Source organism: Strix aluco, chromosome 2 (genome assembly GCF_031877795.1).
Source record: "Strix aluco isolate bStrAlu1 chromosome 2, bStrAlu1.hap1, whole genome shotgun sequence".
Classification (NCBI taxonomy): Eukaryota; Metazoa; Chordata; class Aves; order Strigiformes; family Strigidae; genus Strix; species Strix aluco.
The window spans coordinates 3,127,847-3,148,642 of record NC_133932.1 but is presented as its reverse complement, the minus strand read 5'-3'; the positions used below and the strand labels follow the sequence as shown (position 1 = coordinate 3,148,642).

The following is a 20,796-nucleotide window of genomic DNA, read 5'->3' as shown; positions in this document are numbered from 1 at the left end:
GATCATTTATCTGGGCCACTATCACTATGAATCAACAGCAGATGCCTCAGATGATAATATCACAGGAGCCAGCCCAATTGATCAAAAGTCCCTGCAGTGTGTGAGCCCAGACAGTATCTTCCCAGCACACCCCACCCTGCCTCAAAACTTCTGTGATCCTTGCCTTGATACCTGACAATGCTTCGTGCCTGCTCAATCCTAAATCCAGCCATTTAACCTTATCTCCTGATCCCTTGTTGCGCTCCCTGTGGAATATCCTCTTTCCTCCTTCCACCAGGAGCAGATATGGGAGGTGGTGTCAGGCAGTCACTGTGCTGGCTCTAATTGAGAAACATTGCATCAGGGAGAGTGGTCAACAGAGAAGCAAACAAAACGATTTTTCAAGGAGCTAATCCACCTATACAAATATTGGCGCCAGGCATCACAACACGCTGGCATGTTTTTGAAAGGGTAAATCTTGCTGAGGGGTGGCTTAACTCTTTGACCTCATTTCCTCAGTTGAAAACTATAGCTGTGTAAAAGATCAGTGGCAAGATCCAGGCTGATACAGAAATCCTGGTCTTTAGGTTTTAGTTGTGAACTCAGTGTTCAGAATAGCCTCATTGAAAACAGGGATGAGCTACAGGAATTGCCATCTTGCAAAAGCACAGGAGATTCAGGGGCTGTGTGATCTGGCCATGAAATGTTTGGCTCCAGCTTGCAGAGAAAGAGCCACAGCAATGAGTAAGCTTCTAAGGTAATGCTCTTTCCCACTGCAAGTAAATTTGGGCCAATTTGTAATTTCTCACACCTTCTTGAGGTTTCAAACATAAAAGGATGGAATTCTATGGGCTAAGTTGAATCTCTGGGGTTTTTTTTAATTTTTTTTAAATTTTTAAGTTTGGTTGAAATTCTGGGTTCATTCTTACCCCCTCATCCCAAGCAGTATGAGCGGACGTAAGACAGGAGAGAACAAACCCATTATATATAAAAACAGGGAAACATTTTCATGGATGCCCTCGAAAGCGAGCCATTTGATTCTTGCACAATAGGATATTGAACATGTCTTACTCTGTGGGAGACACTAGACTCTTGTAAGGAACATAACAAGGATTTTTAAAGATGCCACCAAACACAGACCAACCCTATAGTTCCTAGACTGACCGACTGGCACAGTTGGTACCACTGAGCGTCATCACATGAGGTTTCCCCAAGCCCTGGGACTGATATAAGGATTTGTGGAATTAAATTAGGGACTACATTGCAGTCCATCCCTGCTCTTCGCTGGCAGGACAGAAATGATATGGTTCAGTCAGGTTTCTTGTGGAACTTGCCCCAGGTGGGACTTGTTGCTGTTGATCATTTCTTTGGTCTTGTGTCTTCGAACTGTATGATGATGATAGCCCAAGTGCTTTGTCCAAAATGGGAAAACTTGCAGGGAAGGGAGTGCATGAGGCCAAATGAGAGGAAACCAGCTGACAGAGTCACCGGAGACTGTAACAGTTGACTGCTTGCTCTTGTATTTTAATTGCCTTTCATAAGTTTCCGTGACGTGCAAGAAAACCCAGTCCCCTGCATCAGCTCTCAGCTTCTATTACCTTCCTGTGCTTAACACAGTGGGAAACAAACACCAATTGATTTATCCTCCCTCCATGCTGTTCCTCTTGCCAGGGGCAACCACTTTGCCCATCCTCTTTTTGTAGGTGGTGGAGGAAGAGGGTGCAGCTCCCCGCAGAGCTGACCACCCTGCTGGGACCAAGAGATTGGTGTGCTGCCATCGATGTGTGCACATCGAATAACCCCTGTGCCTGGGCTGTGTGACTCTTTGTCAGATCTCCTGTTCTCAAATTCCATTTTATTAGCTGCTCCAGCATGGTCCCCTCAGCCCTGAGGACTTTCCAACTCCTGCCTTCTTAAGACACTCAAAGATCTGGTGTCATCTCAGTGATTCATCTAGATGATGACACCTTCTACCTCACGTTGTAAAGTAACCTTCAAAAGGCAGCGGGCAGAAATTTGGGCATGCAGAAATAGTGCAACTATTGGTTTGTTCATGTTTATATGTCATTTTCTTGGCAGTAGAATTAAGCCTTGGTTTTGGTAGCACAGTCATGACAACTCACATTGGAGCCTGCAATATTTAGGGAGTATAATATTGTAGCTGTGACATTAGATGACTTAATTTACCTCATGGTTCATAATTTACTTTACACATTGGCATCACAGCCAAGTTTTGTTCAAGAGCAGTTCATCTATCCAAAAAATGCTGTTTGTGTTCATTGAAAATGTTAGCAAATTTGGGTTAAATTCAGTGAGTAATTTGGGGGAAAAAAAAAAAAAAAAGAAGTTTAAAAAATGTAGTTTTCTTTGACATAGAATCACTTTTTTGAAATTATATCTCAAGTTGAGGCTGAACATTAATTCCTTCTTCTGGTTCAGTAAAGAGCAGAAGAAAACCACTGGTCAGACAGGAGGCTTTGACCTGAAGCTGGGTTGGATTTTTTTCAGGGGGTGGTTCCCTTTCTTTCTTGTGTTCAGATGTGGATTTTGAATGGAAAATCTAATCAGTTGCTGAGATGTGGTGGTATATTGGACACCTGCTCCATGCCCACACTCAGGGTTGTGCATGAGAGAGTGCAATGACCTTTAGTGGTCATTTATGAAAATGATTGAAGAGGGAGTGGAAGTTCAGAGATGCAGCAGACCTGCTGTGGCTGCTTCAAGCAGACAGTCCCCACTGACATGCACCCACAGCTGGGATGCAAGATGTGTCTGAGCTGTCAGCTCTCAGCTTCCAGCTCCTGGGCAGAGACAGCAACGGTGAGTCGTCCCAAGGGGTCTCTCCCGCTGGGTTTGGTCAGCAGTGTCCCTCGAGAGACAGCACAGAGATGTCATTCAGTCTGGGGAGACCGCTCTCAACCTGGAAAGTTTTATTTGCATGCTAGATGCGTGGGGTTTGGGGAGAAAATCACCACGAAAATTGTAGGCTTTCTTGACCCCAGCTGTGCCCTCATTGCTGATGCTGCCCCAGTCAGGGAGCGCAGTCCTTGCCTGGGAGGCACGGCAGCCAGCCTTGCACGTAAGGAGAAAATGTGAGTGCTGATGAGGAAGGTCCCATGAACGCCAGGGGAAACCATGCCAGGGTATTTCCTCCTGATCTGACTCATTCTCATTCACGAAGCCAGAGCCAGGCCAGAGCCCTCCCTGGCACTGCACTAGTTTTTTGGTTTATGTGTAATAGCTACAGACCTAAGGGCATGGGAGGCATGAGGCCAGCTTAAACAATAAATACCCTGCTGTGCCTTGCTGCTTAAACAGGGTAATTACTGCCTTACTACATGTGACCCCTCTGTTCCTGTCCCTCTGGCAGTTGTTATTTCATGGCTCCCTTTACACAAGGGACGTCTGTGCCTCTCTCCATGCCGTACATCTCTCTGCCACCGTCTCGCTCCCTGTCTTTCTCACTCGCTCTGTCTCAGTGCATTTCTGGCAGTAGCTGACTACCATTTTCTCTTTCACAGTCACTGAAGAATCTCACTTTGTTTGCGTTCCTCTCCCAGCCACTGTCCCTCTCTTTGTTCCCCTTCTATCTTTTCTCCATCTATTTTTCTCCCGCTCTCAAGCTTTCCCCATTTTCACCACTCCCCGTGCCATGCTAGTTTTTCTGCCTTCCCTCCTCTCTGTAGCACTAGCTGTCCCTTTGCTCATCCACCATCTGCTGCTCTCCACTGATGTCTTTGCTAAAAACAAGCCTCTTCAGCTAAGGGACAGAAAAAAAATGCCAAGCTCATTGGAATCTGTGATGGCTGAGGAGACGGAGACTGATAAATGAAAACTTCAAAGTTTTGAATTTAAAAAAAAAAAAAAAGTCCCAGCTGGAGGTAAAACAAAAAAATTATGTCAAAGGCTCCCATAGCTATTTTTGTCTTTCAGAAGCCTGTTCCTAGGGAACGTAAGGTGCAGAGGGAAGGAGGGAAGTTAGGTGAGCAAAACCTTAAACAATAAATGGAGAGTGCAGAAAGAACAAAAACTGCAGTTCAGCATTGGAAGTTGCTGCACACAAAAAAACTTCAAATGGCATTTATTGATTTGCAATCTTTTTTATCTCCTTGCATCTTGTTTTAGGCAGAGAAGGGCCCAACAAAGATGCATAACCCCTTCTGTTCTCCCCTCTTCACAACTACAAAGAGGCTTGGAAGGAAAACAAACACAGAAGCGGGGTATCTGATCTCTTTCTCCACATACCAAATGCAAACAGATACTTCCAGTGGGTCTGAACTTCAGTTTAGTTTAAGACCACAACAGTATTTAAAAAAAAAAAACCCGACAACTAAAGTAATTTCTGCACAAGAAGGCTCCCAGTGTTGGATGCACAAACAGGAGAGGATGGAGCAAAATGTGGCTGCCACCTCTGCAGAGTAGGTTCCCCTTTGGAGATGTAAGGAACTAGGGCATGAAGGGAAAGGCCTCTCTGGTAGAGCACGTGGCTGAACACGTTGCTGGTCCCTTGACTACCTGAAAGAGCTGTCTGCACGCAGTACAGGAGGGGTTTTGTCTACGTGTGCGTCATTTCTAGGAAGGAAGAGGTTAAGTCTTTGAGGAACGAGTGATGGTGTGTGGCAGGGCAAGGGGACGTTTGGGCAGAGGTGGGAAGGACCCATAAATACGTGCGGAGGGAGTAAGTCTGCGTTTTGGCACAGTCCAGTGGGATTTATATATATAAAATACATAACATATAAAATATAGAATATAATACATATATTTTTTATATATATATCTCATATATATACGAGAGCCCAGGCAGGTGTGCACGTCAACACGGGACAATACGCAGAGCCCGTGGGGTTGCACAAGGCTATCTCCAAGGGGTGGGGGGAGAGGGGGGCTTCTTGCCAGCAGGCTAGCATTGCCAAGCAGGTTTGCTGTTTGGGTTCGTTATTTACTTTACTGGGTCCAATTAGGAAGCCAAGGGATAGGAAATGTGGCTCATGCAGGCGGGCCTTCAAAGCCTTCCTCCTGCACACATCAAAGCCGTCTGCCACAGATCCCTCTGCAAAAAGGGCTCTGCCTCTGCCAGCTCCGAGCAGCGGCAGACGCCTGGCTCGCTCTGCTCAGGGTCGTTCCCTGTAGGTTTGATTGTCAAGCCTCCCAGGCTCGTGCTCTCTATCTCCAGGCTCCAGAGCAAAAAAGCTCCTCTTTCTGATTTACTGGGACAGAGTGAAGGAGCTACAGCTTGGCAAGATGGTATTTAATGGGGCTGCAGCAACAAACCAAGCTACCTATGAACCTGTGAAAGGCAAAAAACCTGCAGGGAGGAAGGTTGCCTGGGGTCATGGGAAGGGATGCTTTGGGATGAGAAGAGTCATCCCCTCCAGGGAAAACTGGAAGGCCCCTCGCTAAGAGGAGGTTGTACTGAACCAGAAAAAAACAGCCAGGGGACAACCCTTGTCAGTGAGAAGGGTTTGGCAGTATGGTCAGGATTTCATCCCTGGATAACATGCTCAAGGCAAACGTCTTCTCTTAATGGGAATAGAGCAGATCGCTTGCCAGGGGCTGGCAGTCCCTCTCTTCACCTAATAGAATATGTTTATTGTTATCAGAGCATTGTCCAAGCCTTCTCCCTCCCCGCTTTGATAAACTGCATAGTGACAACCATCAGCTCCCTGCCAAAGCTGGCTCTTGCACAGAAACATTTGTAAATTTGCTTGCTGTATAAAGCTCTGTTCCTGCTCCCCCTGCCCCCCTTTTGCCTTAGAGGTTAGAGTTAATATGACTCACCTAATCTGGCTGCCAAGGTGAATTAGTGAAAACATCTCTACAGCTCTGTGCAAGATATCACAACCTGACATTTTTCTAACACACCATGATACATCTTTCCTCTCCCTGATCTGTACTATGACACCTCAATTTTATATAAATGCTTTTTGGTAGAAATGGTTAACATACTCTTAGAGGGAACAGGGCTGCAAGCAAAAGGGTCTCTGCCTTGCAAGTGAGAATAGCCGAGTTCTTGTAGCAGCATGTTGATGGCCAGGGTTGAAACAGGTCACCAGTGCAGGGACACTGTCACTATTTTAACCAGAGACTGTCACAGAAACTTTCCCTGAAGTGTTATGCTTGTATCTGTGTCCTGGAGCAGGGAATGAGGAGCTGAATAGGCCTATTGATGTCTTTGCCATGCCCTTTAAAACAGAAGTCTTCCCTTTCACTCACTCGCAGAGAGCTCCACTGGGCAAGCCAGCAGCTCATGTCTCGGGAAGGGTTGTGTGTAGCTGTGAATGTTCTCCTGCTGGTCATGGTACACGGTTTAGACCTTTAAGTGCACGTACATATGCAAAGGAGAAGCTGAAAAACATCCTCCCTTAGGAAAGTATGTACCCTTTTAGGATACTTTGGTGCTCCATTGATGTGGTTCTCTGACAGACAGACTTAACAGCACCCTTAATGAGGGTGCCACTCCATTAGAGCTGGTTAAGTCACCCTCAACCCTCTTTTCATTACGGTGACAGTCTTGTGACAAGGGCAAATTGCAGGAGAAGCAAGTCCCACTTGGAATGAACCCTGTGTATAAACAAGGCAGAATTGCAGAGCAAATGATTTGCAAAGCAGAGGCAAATTACATTTTAACCTTTTCTTTGTGAGTCTTTCCCTGATGTCTGATTAACTTTCCAGTCAACTGGCTGACCTACCAACTGGGAGTACTGCTGTGAAAGGAGGGGAGTGTTGGTTGTCAGCTCAAATTGGGGGTGGGATTTTCAAAGAGCATTATTAGCAGGTAGCAGTATGCGATAAGAAGATCTGGGAATTAAAAGAGTTCCCAAACAAAAATGAATCATGCTACGGCAAAAACACAAACAATGTATTGGCTGTACAGACAGCAGCACAGTGCAGAAGTTGCGATGCAATCCTTCATCCGTGTTCAGCCATGGTAACACCTCATCTGAAATGCTGTGTTCGGTTTGGGGTATTGCACTTCCAGAAAAATGTGAACTTGTCAGAGAGATCTAAAAGGAAAGAACAAGAATGATCAAGGGTCTAAAAAACCCTCACCTACAGAGAAAGGTTGAAAGACCCTGGCAATGTTCAGCAAAAAAAAAAAAAAAAAAAAAAAAAGACAACTGAGGGAGGAACAGAAGTGATTTAAAAGTTGATAAAAGGCTATTGCAGAGAAGGAGGGAATGATTTGTTCTTTTTGTCTATGGTGGCTAAGACAAAAATAATAGCTTTAAATTGCAGCAAGGGAGACTCGGGTCAAACTTCAGGGAAACTGAAGTGGTAAGGACAGCAAAGCACGGGAACAGATTGTCTGGAGCAGCTGCAGACTCTTGCTGCTGGAGGGCAGAGGATGGCTGTCTCCCTGACATGGCCCATGTGTCCTGCCCTGAGGTTAGGGAATGGGCTAGATGATGACTGAAGTCCCTTCCAGCACTATGGCTCACTTAAGTGGTCCTACAGCGGTTAAGGTTCCCTAATATATTCATCAAAAAAGTACTTGTGAAAATCCCACCCTGCTTCCTTCTCCAGTGGCTCTCCATAGCACCAGCCCCAGTGCACAGCAGAGGATTGAGAGCCATCTCCAGGGGCACTGAGAGGGCAGCAGGAGCCAACTTTGCCTCCCTACCTTGTCAAATACACTGCTGCCATGCAGTAAGGCCCTTCAGCACACTGTCTGGGGATGCAAAAACCTGCATCAAAGCAGCTGTAAGTTTTAGACACTGCAATGAGATTTCCACTCACCTGAACATCTGGTAGGAGCTGGAAAAGGGACTGATGGTTAGCCCCGCTGAAAGAGAGGGGGAACTTTGTCTTTGAATAAGTTTAATAGGCACACCGCTGTTTTCATGCTGAGTCTCCGTGACGGGGGGTGGTTTTCCCCTAGAATGGTTCTGAAGATTGCCTGGGAAAAAAAATAAGAAAGGCAAAAAATAATTGTGTAAGGAACAGAGTGCTGAGCAGATCCTGAGGTTGCTGGAGTCCCTATCTCTGATGCAGAAGGGACACGCACGCTGCTGGCATCACCAGTGTGTGCAGCCAGCAAGCCTGTGCCTGTATGGTGGGGTTCATTGCAAGTGGCTCCACGGGAACTTTAGCTCTAGAGACGGGGCTTAACCACTGCTTTCACTGCAGAGCCAAAGACAACAGCCCGGTCCTTGCAGGCACTCTTTGAACTCCATCTAACAACTCTAAGTGCTTACGTGAAGAGGGCAGGGTTTCAGAAGTGCTGGGCACCTATCGAGCAGAAAATGTCTTCTGGGCAGAGAGTTGCTTTGGAAAATCTGACTGCTCTCTGAGGAATCTGTATGGGAGCCCTTGACAGATGACCTTTTGGGTATTTTTGGGAAATTTAGCTTTTACCCTTTGAGGATTGAGGGACTCTTTCTCTAAACATACACAGGCACGCAACTGGGGCTTGTGGCTTTTCGGGCTAGCAGCCCTCTCAGAGGAGGGAAGCATCTCCTACACTGCTGCCAGTGTGGTTCAGATTCTTTCCAGGAGGAGCGTTGCTTTGCTTTCTGAAGGAATAGGGTAGATATAACAATCGTAATATTTCATGCTTCCCTGGCACCTTTCATCCAGTGATTCTAATGTGTTTTACATGGGTTAACCTCACCGCCCTTCTCTGACCAGGAGGTGATGGGAGAGGGGGGCTATTAGCCGCAGTTCACAGAAGGAAAGCAAGGGAGTGACTCACCCAAGGTCATATAGTGAATTAAAAGCAAAGCCACAGACCTCCCCTGATTCCTGCCCCCGGCTGTAACCCCGACACTCAAGTCACTGCTTTCAAAACTGTGTTAGCGAGGCAGCACGGTTTAAATATGTCATTTCATATGTACAGTAGATCATGGATTCGTGATGATTATTGGTCTCCGCGGATCAAATTACACTTTGTTTCTCTCAGTTTGGCCGTGTTTAACGGTAGCTCGACCTGATCGATGGCACTTCAGGGTGGCGGTTGCTCTGAGAGACAGAAAGACATTTTTCAGTTTTGCAGTGGAGAAAAGCGTGCTGTCAATACACCACCACATCTGAGGACCCAGCTAGCTGTGAATCAGCCCATCAGCCACAGGCTGACTAACCTCCCCTGGCACTCAGCCATCACAGCAGTGAACTCGCTCTGGTCTCCTGTGGTGGAGATTTTGCTTCTTGGCCGGGACAGCCTGTGAGATGCAATGCTTTGGTACTGCTTGTCTGCAGTTTGGGAAAACCCAAGTCTTCCACAGCTAAATAAAATGCATATCTTGCTGATATGGCTTCTGAAATAACTTTTAAAATTGCTCATGACCCTTGTTTATTTGCAGAATCCCTGTTGTGATTGTTCCTCCATAGCAATTAAGCAGAAGGCTTCCCAAATCTGAATGCCTAACAGAGCCACCATCTGTATTTTTCTGTCCTACCAGGCAGAGAGTTCGAAGGCGAGGAAGAGTATCTGGAGATCCTAGGGATCACGCGAGAGCAGTCGGGCAAGTACGAATGCAAAGCTGCCAACGAGGTTGCTTCAGCAGACGTCAAGCAAGTCCGGGTCACTGTGAACTGTGAGTACATTGCAACTGGAGCAGGTCAACGGGGAGAGTTTTGCCTTAATGATAAATAGAGAAGCCTTTTTGGGTTTATATTATATTATCTGAAATGAGGGGGAGCGCCGAGGAAACTTATCTGTGATCAGACACATCATGGGATATAGTTTGTGCTTTATACCTAGTAATATATAAGAAAAGAAGGAAAAAGAGAGGGGGGGAAAAAAAAGGGAGGAGCTGTGAGTTGCCCCTGTCTCTCCCTTCAGGAACGCTGGCGATGCCTTGTCTTCACTCATTGATATTCGGGAGAACAGTAGCGTGAAGAGAAGCTTCAGCGAGGCAGCAAGGAGAGATAAGGGCGGGTTCAGTCGGCTCAGAGCAAACACATGCCTGCCTGCACCCAGCCATCTCAGCAGCACCTGCATGGGTATCACAGCCCAGGGGCCTGGGGGGACGTGCAGCAGAGGCATGTGTTAATGAGAGGCTGCAAAAACTTGACTTTTATGCTGGTTTTGGGTCAATAGCATAAAGCTCTCTCTAAGAGACCCGATGTGCACCAATGCAATACAGAAAGGGGCTCGGCCGAAGGATATGGCAATGCACCTAAAACCACCGAGAGGCACAGTTAGCTATGTGTGAGCGGGGCAGGGGTCCCATCGCCCGTCCGTGCTGAGACAGATGTCCACTTCACTCTGCTGGCGTGCTCCTTTCACGGTGACACAAGATATTTCAGACTGCCGTGACTCTTACCATCCTACATGTGTATATGTCCACCTCCGTGTTTGTATGGCTCATATTTGCTACTGAAGTGATTTAAAGTGAGTATCTCCATCTACCTGCTCTGTTTCCTTGCTTGGAGGCTAATACCTCTGCAGCAGGGATGGATGACTGGGATACATATCCCCTCCTGAACTTCTGCAGTTTACACACCACAATATTAACTTAAACTGAAACTGGAGCTGGTTACAGACATGTTTCAGGGTGCATATACGTGGCCTTGATTCATGGGTAGCATTCCCAGGGGAGTGGCTTAGGTCAGAGAGCTGATGGCAAGGAGTGTTTGAGCCCATCCCAGCCTAATTTGCCACCACGGGTGATTTTAGCACCTTTTATTACCATTCTTGCTCTTTGTCTCTTTTTTTCCCTTTGGGCCATCACATCAGATCAACTTGTCTGTCTTGCTTAGAAGTCAAGGTTATAGGCTCCCCGCAGCATCTTCAGAATCACAGAGCTTTTTATAATTCCCTTAGAAATTGGGTGGCAGTGGTTTAATACTGGCTGCTTCATGGGCCAAATGTGGCATTAATGTGAAACTGCCGTAGCAGGTTTTCTGCACTAAAACTGTTGAGGGTTTTTCCTGTCAAAAACAGCTGAGTTTATAAACTCAAGACATTCCATGAGAACCAATTAATATTTTCAAATATTTCTGTGAAACATAATTCCAACGATGCTTTTAACATGGTTGAAACAGATTGTTTGTATAAAGTCAGAATGTTTGATTTTGACTTAATTTCAGCTCATAATAACTATGCTACAGTAAGACCTTAAACATTTTTACTGTTGGAATATATGAAAATATAATGTGAGAGAGTATTGTAATATTAAGATGTGGCCTAATTTGTAATGTAAGCAACTTACAAATTCCTTCAGGACAGATCTTTTCTTTCAAAATAAGGGGGAAAAAATCTAAGAGGTTATGAGGGCCGTGCACAGGAAAAAAATCATTCCTGTTTGGGGAATGAAAGCTAGACATTTGCATACATCCTTCCTTATCTTTCTTCCTTAAACTACACCACAAGCAGCAGAAAGTGGGTAAACTACAGTAAGTTTGAAAAATGGGACCTGCCCAACCTCAGGAGCTTCCCGGCCATCTCTTATCATCTGCTGACGCTGTGGAGCACGTAGCTTGTCAGCCGAGACTGCAGGAGAGAGCATCCTCGTTTTGCTTTGGTCTCACAGTACCACCTTCAGGCTTCCCGAGTAACGGCCCTCGCACATCACAGACAGGGAAACTGAGGCCTGTGGAAGAGTCAGGGGGAAACAGCTAAAGGGAACCCAGTCCTGGCTTCCCTGGCAGCAAACCGACAGCTAAACACAGAGCGAGGGCTTTGTACGATAGGCTGGTTTGTTCAGGGCCACCGCCTGCCCCTTCTCCTGGGAGAGCACACGGCAGCGAGCAGGCTGCCCTTCGCTGAGCGGGCAGCCTCGGTGGCCACAACAAAAGACGTGGCGGCTGAGGTACGGCCTCTCCACCCCTCTGGGCTCTGTCCTTTAAAAGGCTGAGGAGGTTGGCTAAGGCAGGGACAGCAATCCCGGGGAGCACACGCCTGCCAGGGTCATTTTCTAGGCCCACAGAAAGGTGCTCGTTCATTTTGTGACTCACCTCTTGCGCTGGATTCAGTGAAATGGAAGAGGTTTGCCGCGCTGCAGACGGCAAGAAGATACACTGCTCAAACCAAAAAATCGAAGAAGGATGCTTAAAAAATCACCTTCACTATCCTTTTATTACCCCTCCTCCTTTCCAAATTAAAATATTTACGTGAACCCACAGCCTTTGAATGTAGGATCCTATTTATGTACACTTATTAATATTTATGGTGTTAGAGGGCGCACTGCAATATCCCTAAAGCCCTGCATAAAATCCCGATTAAGGTCAGGAAAGGGATCACATTGAGATGGCTAATGTGTTCACAAACAAACTTCTTTCCATACATTTTCCATACAGAATTATTTTTTTCTTTGACCGACACAATCCGTTTTGATTCTTTCTCTGGCCTTTCAGTGCTGGGATGGATACAGACGGCGAAGCTGTACTCTGTACGTTTGTGCTTTATGGTAACTTGAGTCTCAGCAAAGTAGTCTGAGTTGCAGCCCCATAATCTCAGGGTATGCAAGTATTAGTGATGAGAAACAAGGCACTTATTCCCTGATCCCTCTCAGCAGCCAGGTGGAAATAATTCTGCTTTTTAACATGTAAAGCTTGTTACTTAACAGTTTGAGCATGGGGCTGAGATTGAAGATGCCGGTGCCTACCGTACCCAGCACCCAGCCAGCACTAAGACCTGGCTCCAGCAGAGCACACCAGTATGTTTCCCAAGTTTTGTTTGGCCATGGCACAACTCTCAGGCTTCACAGTAAGCAGAGAAAGAGGCACCATGCTGGGCTGAGGGCAAGCATCACGCAGAGCAATCATGAGCAAGCCCTCTTGGAGCCTGTGACAACACATGATGTCCAGGAAGGTTTGGGTAGGATTTGTAACCTTAGACACCTAAGTGTCTCAGCAAGTGGTCTGGCTCCTGCTGCAGCTCTTCCCTTTTAAGCCATGAATGTATTTCTGTCTTATACTTGTCACCTCAATCCTTTCCTTTCTTATTATATTTTTGACGTTAGACACAGAGGTTGTATGGAAAATAATTTTCATGCTAGTGCTAAATTCCTACTTTATTCCTTTTACTTTTGCTGTCTTCCTTTACCCTTGGTAAAGTCTTTCTCTCATCTTCTTCTTTCTGATGAGCCCATGTGAACTAGAGATCCGCAGGTAAATATTCATAAATTACAGAAGTCCATCATTAACCTTAACTCTGACTGTGTATGCCTATGCATTTATGACAGAACTTTATTGAGTGTTGCTGAAGAGAAGCACGCCTAAGGAGTGATGCTAACGTGGTGTTTCAGGGAGAGTTCAAAGAGCAGGTATTCTTCAGAGGAGCAGAGGGGAGCATGTGCCACAGCAGCCATGGGCCTCCGCCGGTCGGAATGGTTTGCACAAGTCTCACTATTTTGTTCCACCTGAAAGTGTGTGAAGTGACCACGTTTTCTTCCTACAGATCCTCCCACCATCACAGAGTCCAAGAGCAATGAAGCGGCCACGGGACGACAAGCCTTACTCCGGTGCGAGGCGTCAGCAGTGCCCACACCTGATTTCGAGTGGTACAGAGATGATACCAGGTAAGACCTTTAGCTCACCTCTTCCCTTCTCTCCTTTTCAGTCCACTCAATAAAGGATCCTTAGAGAATCACCTATTGTCCTCCCCAACTCTTCTCCTCAAACAAATTACTCTTCACAAACCATGCAAGTCACAATGGTCCCATCAGACTCGGCAGAGCCTGCATGGCAGGGCTGGAGGAGGCTGAGGAATGCTGAAGGAAGTGCAGAGAATGGAACTCTTACCTTTAAGTGGACCTATGGACCAACACTCAATTAAGACATCAATAATGCTTTCTTCCTGATGATGTTCATGCATTAAATAGCCTATGACACAGACAAAAAAATAGGCAGTGTTAGTCTCCAAGCAGGTAATGCCACTCTAGGTGCCTTCATCTAGGGGAAGGAGCTGCTGAGGTGTAAGATTCCCCCTGGGCTACCCAGATTTGCATATGAGAGAAAATGAAGCGAGAAAGGGCATTAAGAAGGTTGTGTTATTCTAGTTTTTAACCTGGCCCCGTATGCACAGGCTCAGGGGTGACTCAGCTTTGGTATATGCACATATTGGAACACATGAATTGGTGTGTTTTACTAAAAACCTTTTGTTCAAATAAGGACTAGCCCTCAGCTGGCCACAGTGTGTTCATTTCCAAGTGTTAGTCAGTGCTGGGTAAAGGCTTCCTCCCTTTCCATTGGCTTTTCTTGCTTTTCCACTGCTTTACCGGGGGCATTTCACCCCGCTGCGCTCCTTCTTCCTTTCATTCCCTCCTCCTGCTTTCCATCAATGCCTTCTTTGGTCTTTTTCTTCTTGTGTCTTCTTCCTGCCTCCCTCCATCATCACCTGCCAGCTGGGCTGAATGACTTCGGTTTACTGCCTGCCAAGGCAGAGATTTCCTTCCCAATGCACAACTGCCATGGCACCACACACCTCTTCTCCTGTCTTCCCAGGATAAACAGCGCCAACGGTCTGGAGATAAAGAGCACGGGGAGCCAGTCTCTGCTGATGGTGGCCAACGTCACTGAGGAACACTACGGGAACTACACCTGCGTGGCTGCCAACAAGCTGGGAGTCACAAATGCCAGCCTATACCTTTACAGTAAGTATGGGAGAGGGTGAGGGGAGGCCCAGAACGCTCTCACAAAGACCAGGCTGTGTAGGAAGCACGCGGTGACCAATACTCAGGAAAGCATCTGCTTGCCACCCCCACCCCCCCAAACCTCCAACCATGAACTGGCTTTCAACGCTCTGCTTCAGATACCTACATGTTCATACTTGCCGTGAAACACAAATACAGCCAAATTAAAAGGTTTACAGTCAAGCCCTTTGATTGATTTTCTTTGCTCAAGTCAGATTTTCTTAAAATAATAAAAGCATGTTTGTTTTAATGCTGGAAACAAAAACCTTTAGAATGACAGCCCCTTTAATAAGGAGACAGAAGGCCAGGGCTCGGAGGGTCCGTGACAGCTGAGAAATGACAAGTAATTCAGAGAGATGGAGAGAACTAGCCACCAAGCCCTAGGAGAACAAGAGAGAGTCAAGAAAAAGAGAAATTAGTTTGAAAATAGAAGGGAAGGAAGTGGGAAAAGACAGAATGATTTAAAAGGGCATACCATAGGGCACATGGGGAAAAAGGTAATCAGCAGATGAAATATGGAATAAAATTCCTTGGATCTCATTCGGCTACCTTTCAGTTACTGAGTTTGTCGAAGGAAGTGTAAACAGACAGAAGTTGGGACTAGATCAAACTCTAGAGTCACCTGCTGGTTCTGAATTTTGCAGCTAAGCGGGGCCCCTGCCCCTCACCTACCTCTCACGCACACAGGCAAACTGTGGTGTATTCAAAATGCAGTTCCCGATTCCAGGTCTAAAACTTGGGCTCAGCTTGGACCACACATTTTCCACCAGAAATAGACTGCAGCAGAATGACCCTCTCATGCGAATGGACACATAGATGCAGAAGTGACTCAGGGCTGTATTCCTCTGACAGTCCCAAGTAGAACCAAAACACTCAGGCCATGACCTGCGTGCCCTTTTAAACAGAGAAAAGATAAGCTGTGTAAAGCAGTCTTAGTATGGGACACAGTTTAGTCTAGGTTCTGCTGTGTGTGGTCAGATTAATCAAACCATCAGAAAATCAGTGCTTTGGTTTTGTTATTTTTGAACAGATATAGTGCAAAAGGATAAATCCATTGGCATTCGTTGTTTACCGCCTCTGGATTTATTTCATGGCAGTTTGAATTTTTGCAAAATTTGGGTGTATTCTGTGGCAGTTTTCTTCTAAAGAACAGATATTATAATAAAAGAACATAGATTTGCTTTCCTATAGCATTGCAGCACACAAAGCAAATTTCTACTTTGAAAGTCTTTTCACCCTGGTCTTGTGACTGTCATGAGATTCAAATAAAATCCTCAGGCAGCAATCTGGAACATAATTTTCAAATACTCCAGATTTGTTCTTGCTGATATTAATATAATGCTAAGTTTAGAATCCATTATTTGTGGCTGAATTCTAAATTTGGCCCTCTCTGTTGGTTCCTGTTACACAGATGAGCTGAAATGCATCACTGAAACAAAATATAAGATGAAATTCAATAATGTATGTATGCACACGTGATTTTAGCTGGGGGAGTGGTTTTGCCAGAAAAGCATTTTGCATGACTTCAAACTTCACCTCAAAGGATCTCAAAGGATTTGCTAACAAAGAATATTTTAACATCACAGGTTATTTAGAAATGGGTGAGTGTTATTAGCACCGTTTTGCAGTAGGAAATAGGACACTGAGGTGCAGAGTGAAGAAGTGGTTTACCCATGGTCGTAAAATGAGTGGCAGAACCTGTAAGAGACCCAAGGAGATCTTGCAAAGTTGCCGTTAACTATTCCAGGAGTGAATGTGGCAACTCTTAAAGATGACTTGCCACAGCAAAGGTCCTGTTTTAGCCTCCTTTTGATGTGTATGAAGAAAACTTTCCTTCTTTCAAGTTGTTGGATTTTGTTTATCATTTTTACCTTAGAAATTAAAGGCCTATTTATGCTGAAGAATGCTAGAGAACTGCACAAGAGCCAGAAGAATGGAGGTGCAGAAGCTGAGAGAGATTTGATGATTTTCAGTGGACTGTTTCTAACTTTTATTTTTGTTATCTAGTTAATCCCTATTTCTTCAGTGTGCAATTCCTTCATATTGTTTCAGGAAATCTCTGTTCTCCTTCTAGTTAGTGTGGAGGAGAGAAAGAGAAGAAAAATAAATTCAGGCAGACTACTGACGGTATTTCTAAAGTTAAGAAATCAGGTGGGAAATGAGTGAAGGGAATCCAGCCTCATAAAGATGAAGCTGAAAAAACCTAAAAGCTCAGATGAAAAAAATGCTGTAGTGATCAGAGAGTAGCTGAAATAACAGGTAATGCACACTCCCAGCCACACACCCAGGCAGAAAAATAAAGCAGTTCCAAGTTTTTGCAAGGTACAGCAGATCCTCAAATACTTGGGAGTGTTTTTCATCCCTAGAATCAGAGATTTTATTTCTTTTTTAAATAGGGAACAAGCTCACTGTAGGGCAACATCCCACTAGGGAGGTAGATACAGCGATGGTTCCTCAGCGTCCCATTGCAGCACAAGAAAGAATGGCAGCCAGGAGTGAAGAAACAACCAGAGAGTTAATAATGAGGTACTGGCAGCTTTGCCTGAGGTAGAGGGCAGAAGGAGAGCTAGCAGAATGATGTGAAAGAACAGTTTAGCAATAAAGAAAAATGGGTGACTACCATTCCAGGAAATCTCAGTCAGCATTGAAAAACTCTCGGAGAGACCAAATGCCTTAGATGTCAATGCTGTAGATAGGAGATGCATTAAAATACAAAAGCAGCTGTATGAATAGATAGCTAGTAATCTTCCTTAAAGGATGTAGCAGCAGGATTGCCTGCTGTAGGTGGAGAGATTTATACCCCTCGCTCCTGGAGACTGAGTTTACAACAACATAAAAATGGCCATACCAAAGGTCCATCTTACCCAGGAGCCTGTCTCCAACAGCAATATGGAATATGTTTGCAGAGAGGGTACTCAGGTACAGTTTGATGATACAGCTGATCTAATCGCTTGCTGCTGTCCCTTCCTCCCCACTCCTTTTGCTCACCCTGCTCTCTGTGACATGCTTTTGTTGTTTCAGTTATTCTGATACTCAGTGGACAACCCACTGATCCAATTCAACCTGCTAAACCAGTGGAAACGTAACCCAGCTTTACCGTCCACCCCCCCTCCCCAAAATGCCCCCAAACGTTTTCTTTTGTTGAACTGAGCTGAACTAGTTTATGGCAGGGCTCAACAAGCATCAGAGTTCATGCAAGAGGTGAAGCCGTATCACACAGCCGTGGATATGAGGGGCTGGGAGGCAGGACCATGTTTTGGCAGCCAGTAGGTTGATTCAGCTCTGCAGAGCCTAGGAACAGGGTTTGTAACCCCCACGCACAAAATACAGTGAGACCTAGGAAAGGGCCAGTAACACAGATCTCTGTGAAAATTACCTGACACAGAGGCCAAGCCAGGGCTGCCATCACAGAGCAACAGAGTAGTGCCACAACTGAAGGGAAAGGGTTTTCTTCCGAAGTGTATTAGGAGGGAGGGAACATGTTTTATTTTCATTCCGCTCAGCTAACAGAGTGCTATGAAAAGCACTATGAGTAAAAGTCACATCTTAACCCGTGCTACACAGAAGTGTATATATGCCAGATACACATCTGCTGTACAAGCACACGGATACATAGGTTTAGGTGAGCATGTATTTATATGCAGGCACCCGTGTGATGGATAAGCAAGCACACACACCCCCACAAGCTCACAGAAGCAGTGGCAACACCTGGTGCATTCCAGCAAGGCAGAGAAAAGAAATGAAAGCTTTTCCAAATTAGTTGACTTCTGCCTCCCGCAGAGCTAGCCCGTCCCAGAGGATAAAGCAGGAGACAACAGGGAGTTGCCGCACATCCTTACGCAGTCCTGCTGGCTGAATTGTCTCAATTATAAAAAACTGCCACCTCAGCTGGTCCCCTGCAGCATCCTCTGCAGCTTGTATCCCTGCACCCTTCCGGGAGGAAGGGAACCCCGAGGTGAAGCAGCAGCTGGCAAGGCCTGTGCCAATTAGAAGCAGCAGCAGACAGGATCCCACCCGTGCCTCCTCGAGAGGCTTCAGGTAGAGTTATCATTACAGTCCAGCCGTTTTGATCGCAGCAAGAGGCACGTTCTTAAGAAGAGCTGGCACTTGCCTGTAACTTGTCATTATTTGTGAGCACCCTGGCACAAGTGCTGGCTGTGCGCACGCACTTAGACCCCTTGTCTCTAACTCTCTGCCCACTGCTACGGTTTGGAGCGTAACTGTGGCCGAAATCTCCCTTGGTGGCTCTCAGTGCAAACCCTGTGTTTTCCCAGGGGCTGTCAGTAACGGGGAGACTCAGGGGAGGAGGAAAGTGGTTAGGGTGACAGCCAGATGGGGCAAGGCTGAGCCACGGCTAATGAGCCAGGGTGGAGCAATAAAGGCAGCACTCAGCAGGCGAGGGGAACAGAGGTAGAGTCCTTGAATAGAAAGCAGCATGATAATGAGGCCATAGTGCTTTGCTTTAACTGCTTATGCTGTGCAGTCTGCAGCCTGCTGTGCAGGAAGAAGGTAAAGGGGAGTTGAGTTATTTAACCAAACTAAATAACAAGGAAGTCATGTCAGCACAACAGCCTGCTTTCGCAGAACAATAGTCCCCTGTTGCTACATAAACACAGAGATCCAGGCTAGCCGTGTATTTTCTAGGCAAGAGACAATCTCCCCTGTGCCTGCTGTGGCTTCACACAGCTCCATTACCACCATGAGGGCAGGAGATCTGCCAGTGTCACAGGGATGGGCCTGACCTGCTGCGTCCCCGTGGGCTCCAGTGAGTAGAAACTACCTCTTTGCACCAAGGGTGCTGTATAAAGAGCACTGGCCTCCAAATAGCTGGGCGTGGGTTGATCTGAGAATAATAGTGTACTACTGATATATCCTGCCAAGCTCTATGTCCATCAGCTGTGATCTTACCACCGTCCTTACAGGTAATGCAGGAGACAAGTCATTGCCCCAGGCCTATCAGCTGTTGCATAGTGGCATATCTCTACAGCTAAATATCTACCTACCGATCAGTCCGTGAGTAGGAACTTGTCTCAGTACGAGGCATCCAGCAAGCTCTGGAGGTAATGAAAGGAGACCCAGTGATCAGAGTCAGGCCTGGGGGGCTTGTATTCTTGGTTCTGCGCTTGGCTCTGCCAACAGTTCAGCATCTGACCTTGGGCAAATTGCTTCCTTGCTCCGTGCACCAACTGCATGATCTGTAAAATGGAATTAACACTACTGGTAGCCTCAGACTGAGGTCTCTGACACCGGTTTCCCTCAGTGTCTGTGCAATTCTTTTGAGATCCTTGTGTGGAAGAAGCAAAGCGTGAAGCCAAAAGTGATGTATAATAAAGTCCTGCTGTGACGTATAACAAGGATGCGTTGTAAAAACGTATAAACAAACCAGCAGGCTCCGCGTACAACCAGAGGTTGGTGAGTCTGCAAAAACTCTGTTTCCCTCAGAAGGCAAATGCTCAAAAGAAGCAGAGTGCCCTTGAGGATTCACCGGGGTGACTGCTCCAATGCTCAGATCCTCAGGGGACCTGTCATTGGCAAGAAATCCATTGTGGAGAAGGTTCTGGGGAGGCAGCAACTACCCGTGGAGGACTTCCACACCTCACCTCTCTGCCAAGACTAGCTTCCAGGCAGAGGTGTAGCCAAGAGGAGCTGTAGTGTGATGACACAAGTGGTCCTGAAAGTCAGAGGGGAGATATGGCCCATCAGCTCCAATTACCTTCACTGCAGGTGCTTAATCCCTCTTGCTGTGTGGATATTATTTGTTAGTTTTGCAAGTGACTTCTCTCTGACTCCCAGTCCCAGGAGGTGTTGATGTGTATTAGGTGTGTTGCTAGCAAAATGCTCTGTATATGAAACCTACTCTAGTTCACCTAATCTGGGGATGGACAACTCCATCAGGTTTGTATCTGCTCCTTGCTTGGTGTGAAAAGTGGCTTGTCCTTTTCTCCTGCATGTTGCTTATTGTTTTTTTTCCCCCCTTAGAACGAGTTTTACCCACACTCCCCAATCCTTTTCCAGGTCAGTATATGTTTTCTGTTGAAGTAGCTCTTTAGCCGGGTCATTCTCCATCATCCTGACAAATGCACAGAGCTAGGGATGGGCAAACTAGCTCAGAAATGCAGGAAAATAAGGGCTTTCCCTTCTCGTCTACATGTCATTTGATCTCTTCTGCTCACCTTCCTCATCCTTCCCGATCCTTCCCCTTCCCCCTTCCTTTTCAAAAACCAATCAACTAAACAGCGAC

General features: G+C 46.2%; 1 protein-coding gene across 3 annotated transcripts in view; it reads left to right on the top strand.

Annotated features, from left to right (window-relative positions):
* LSAMP (limbic system associated membrane protein) overlaps positions 1-20,796 on the top strand; it is a 1,030,544-nt gene that overhangs the window by 984,117 nt on the left and 25,631 nt on the right. For 2 of the 3 annotated variants that reach the window (XM_074808466.1, XM_074808457.1), the window contains 4 exons: positions 9,378-9,512; positions 13,322-13,442; positions 14,368-14,516; positions 20,535-20,570. In XM_074808466.1, the coding sequence (XP_074664567.1) occupies positions 9,378-9,512; positions 13,322-13,442; positions 14,368-14,516; positions 20,535-20,570 (441 nt within the window). The remainder of the gene's footprint in view (positions 1-9,377; positions 9,513-13,321; positions 13,443-14,367; positions 14,517-20,534; positions 20,571-20,796) is intronic. The other variant, XM_074808475.1, reaches the window with a different exon arrangement.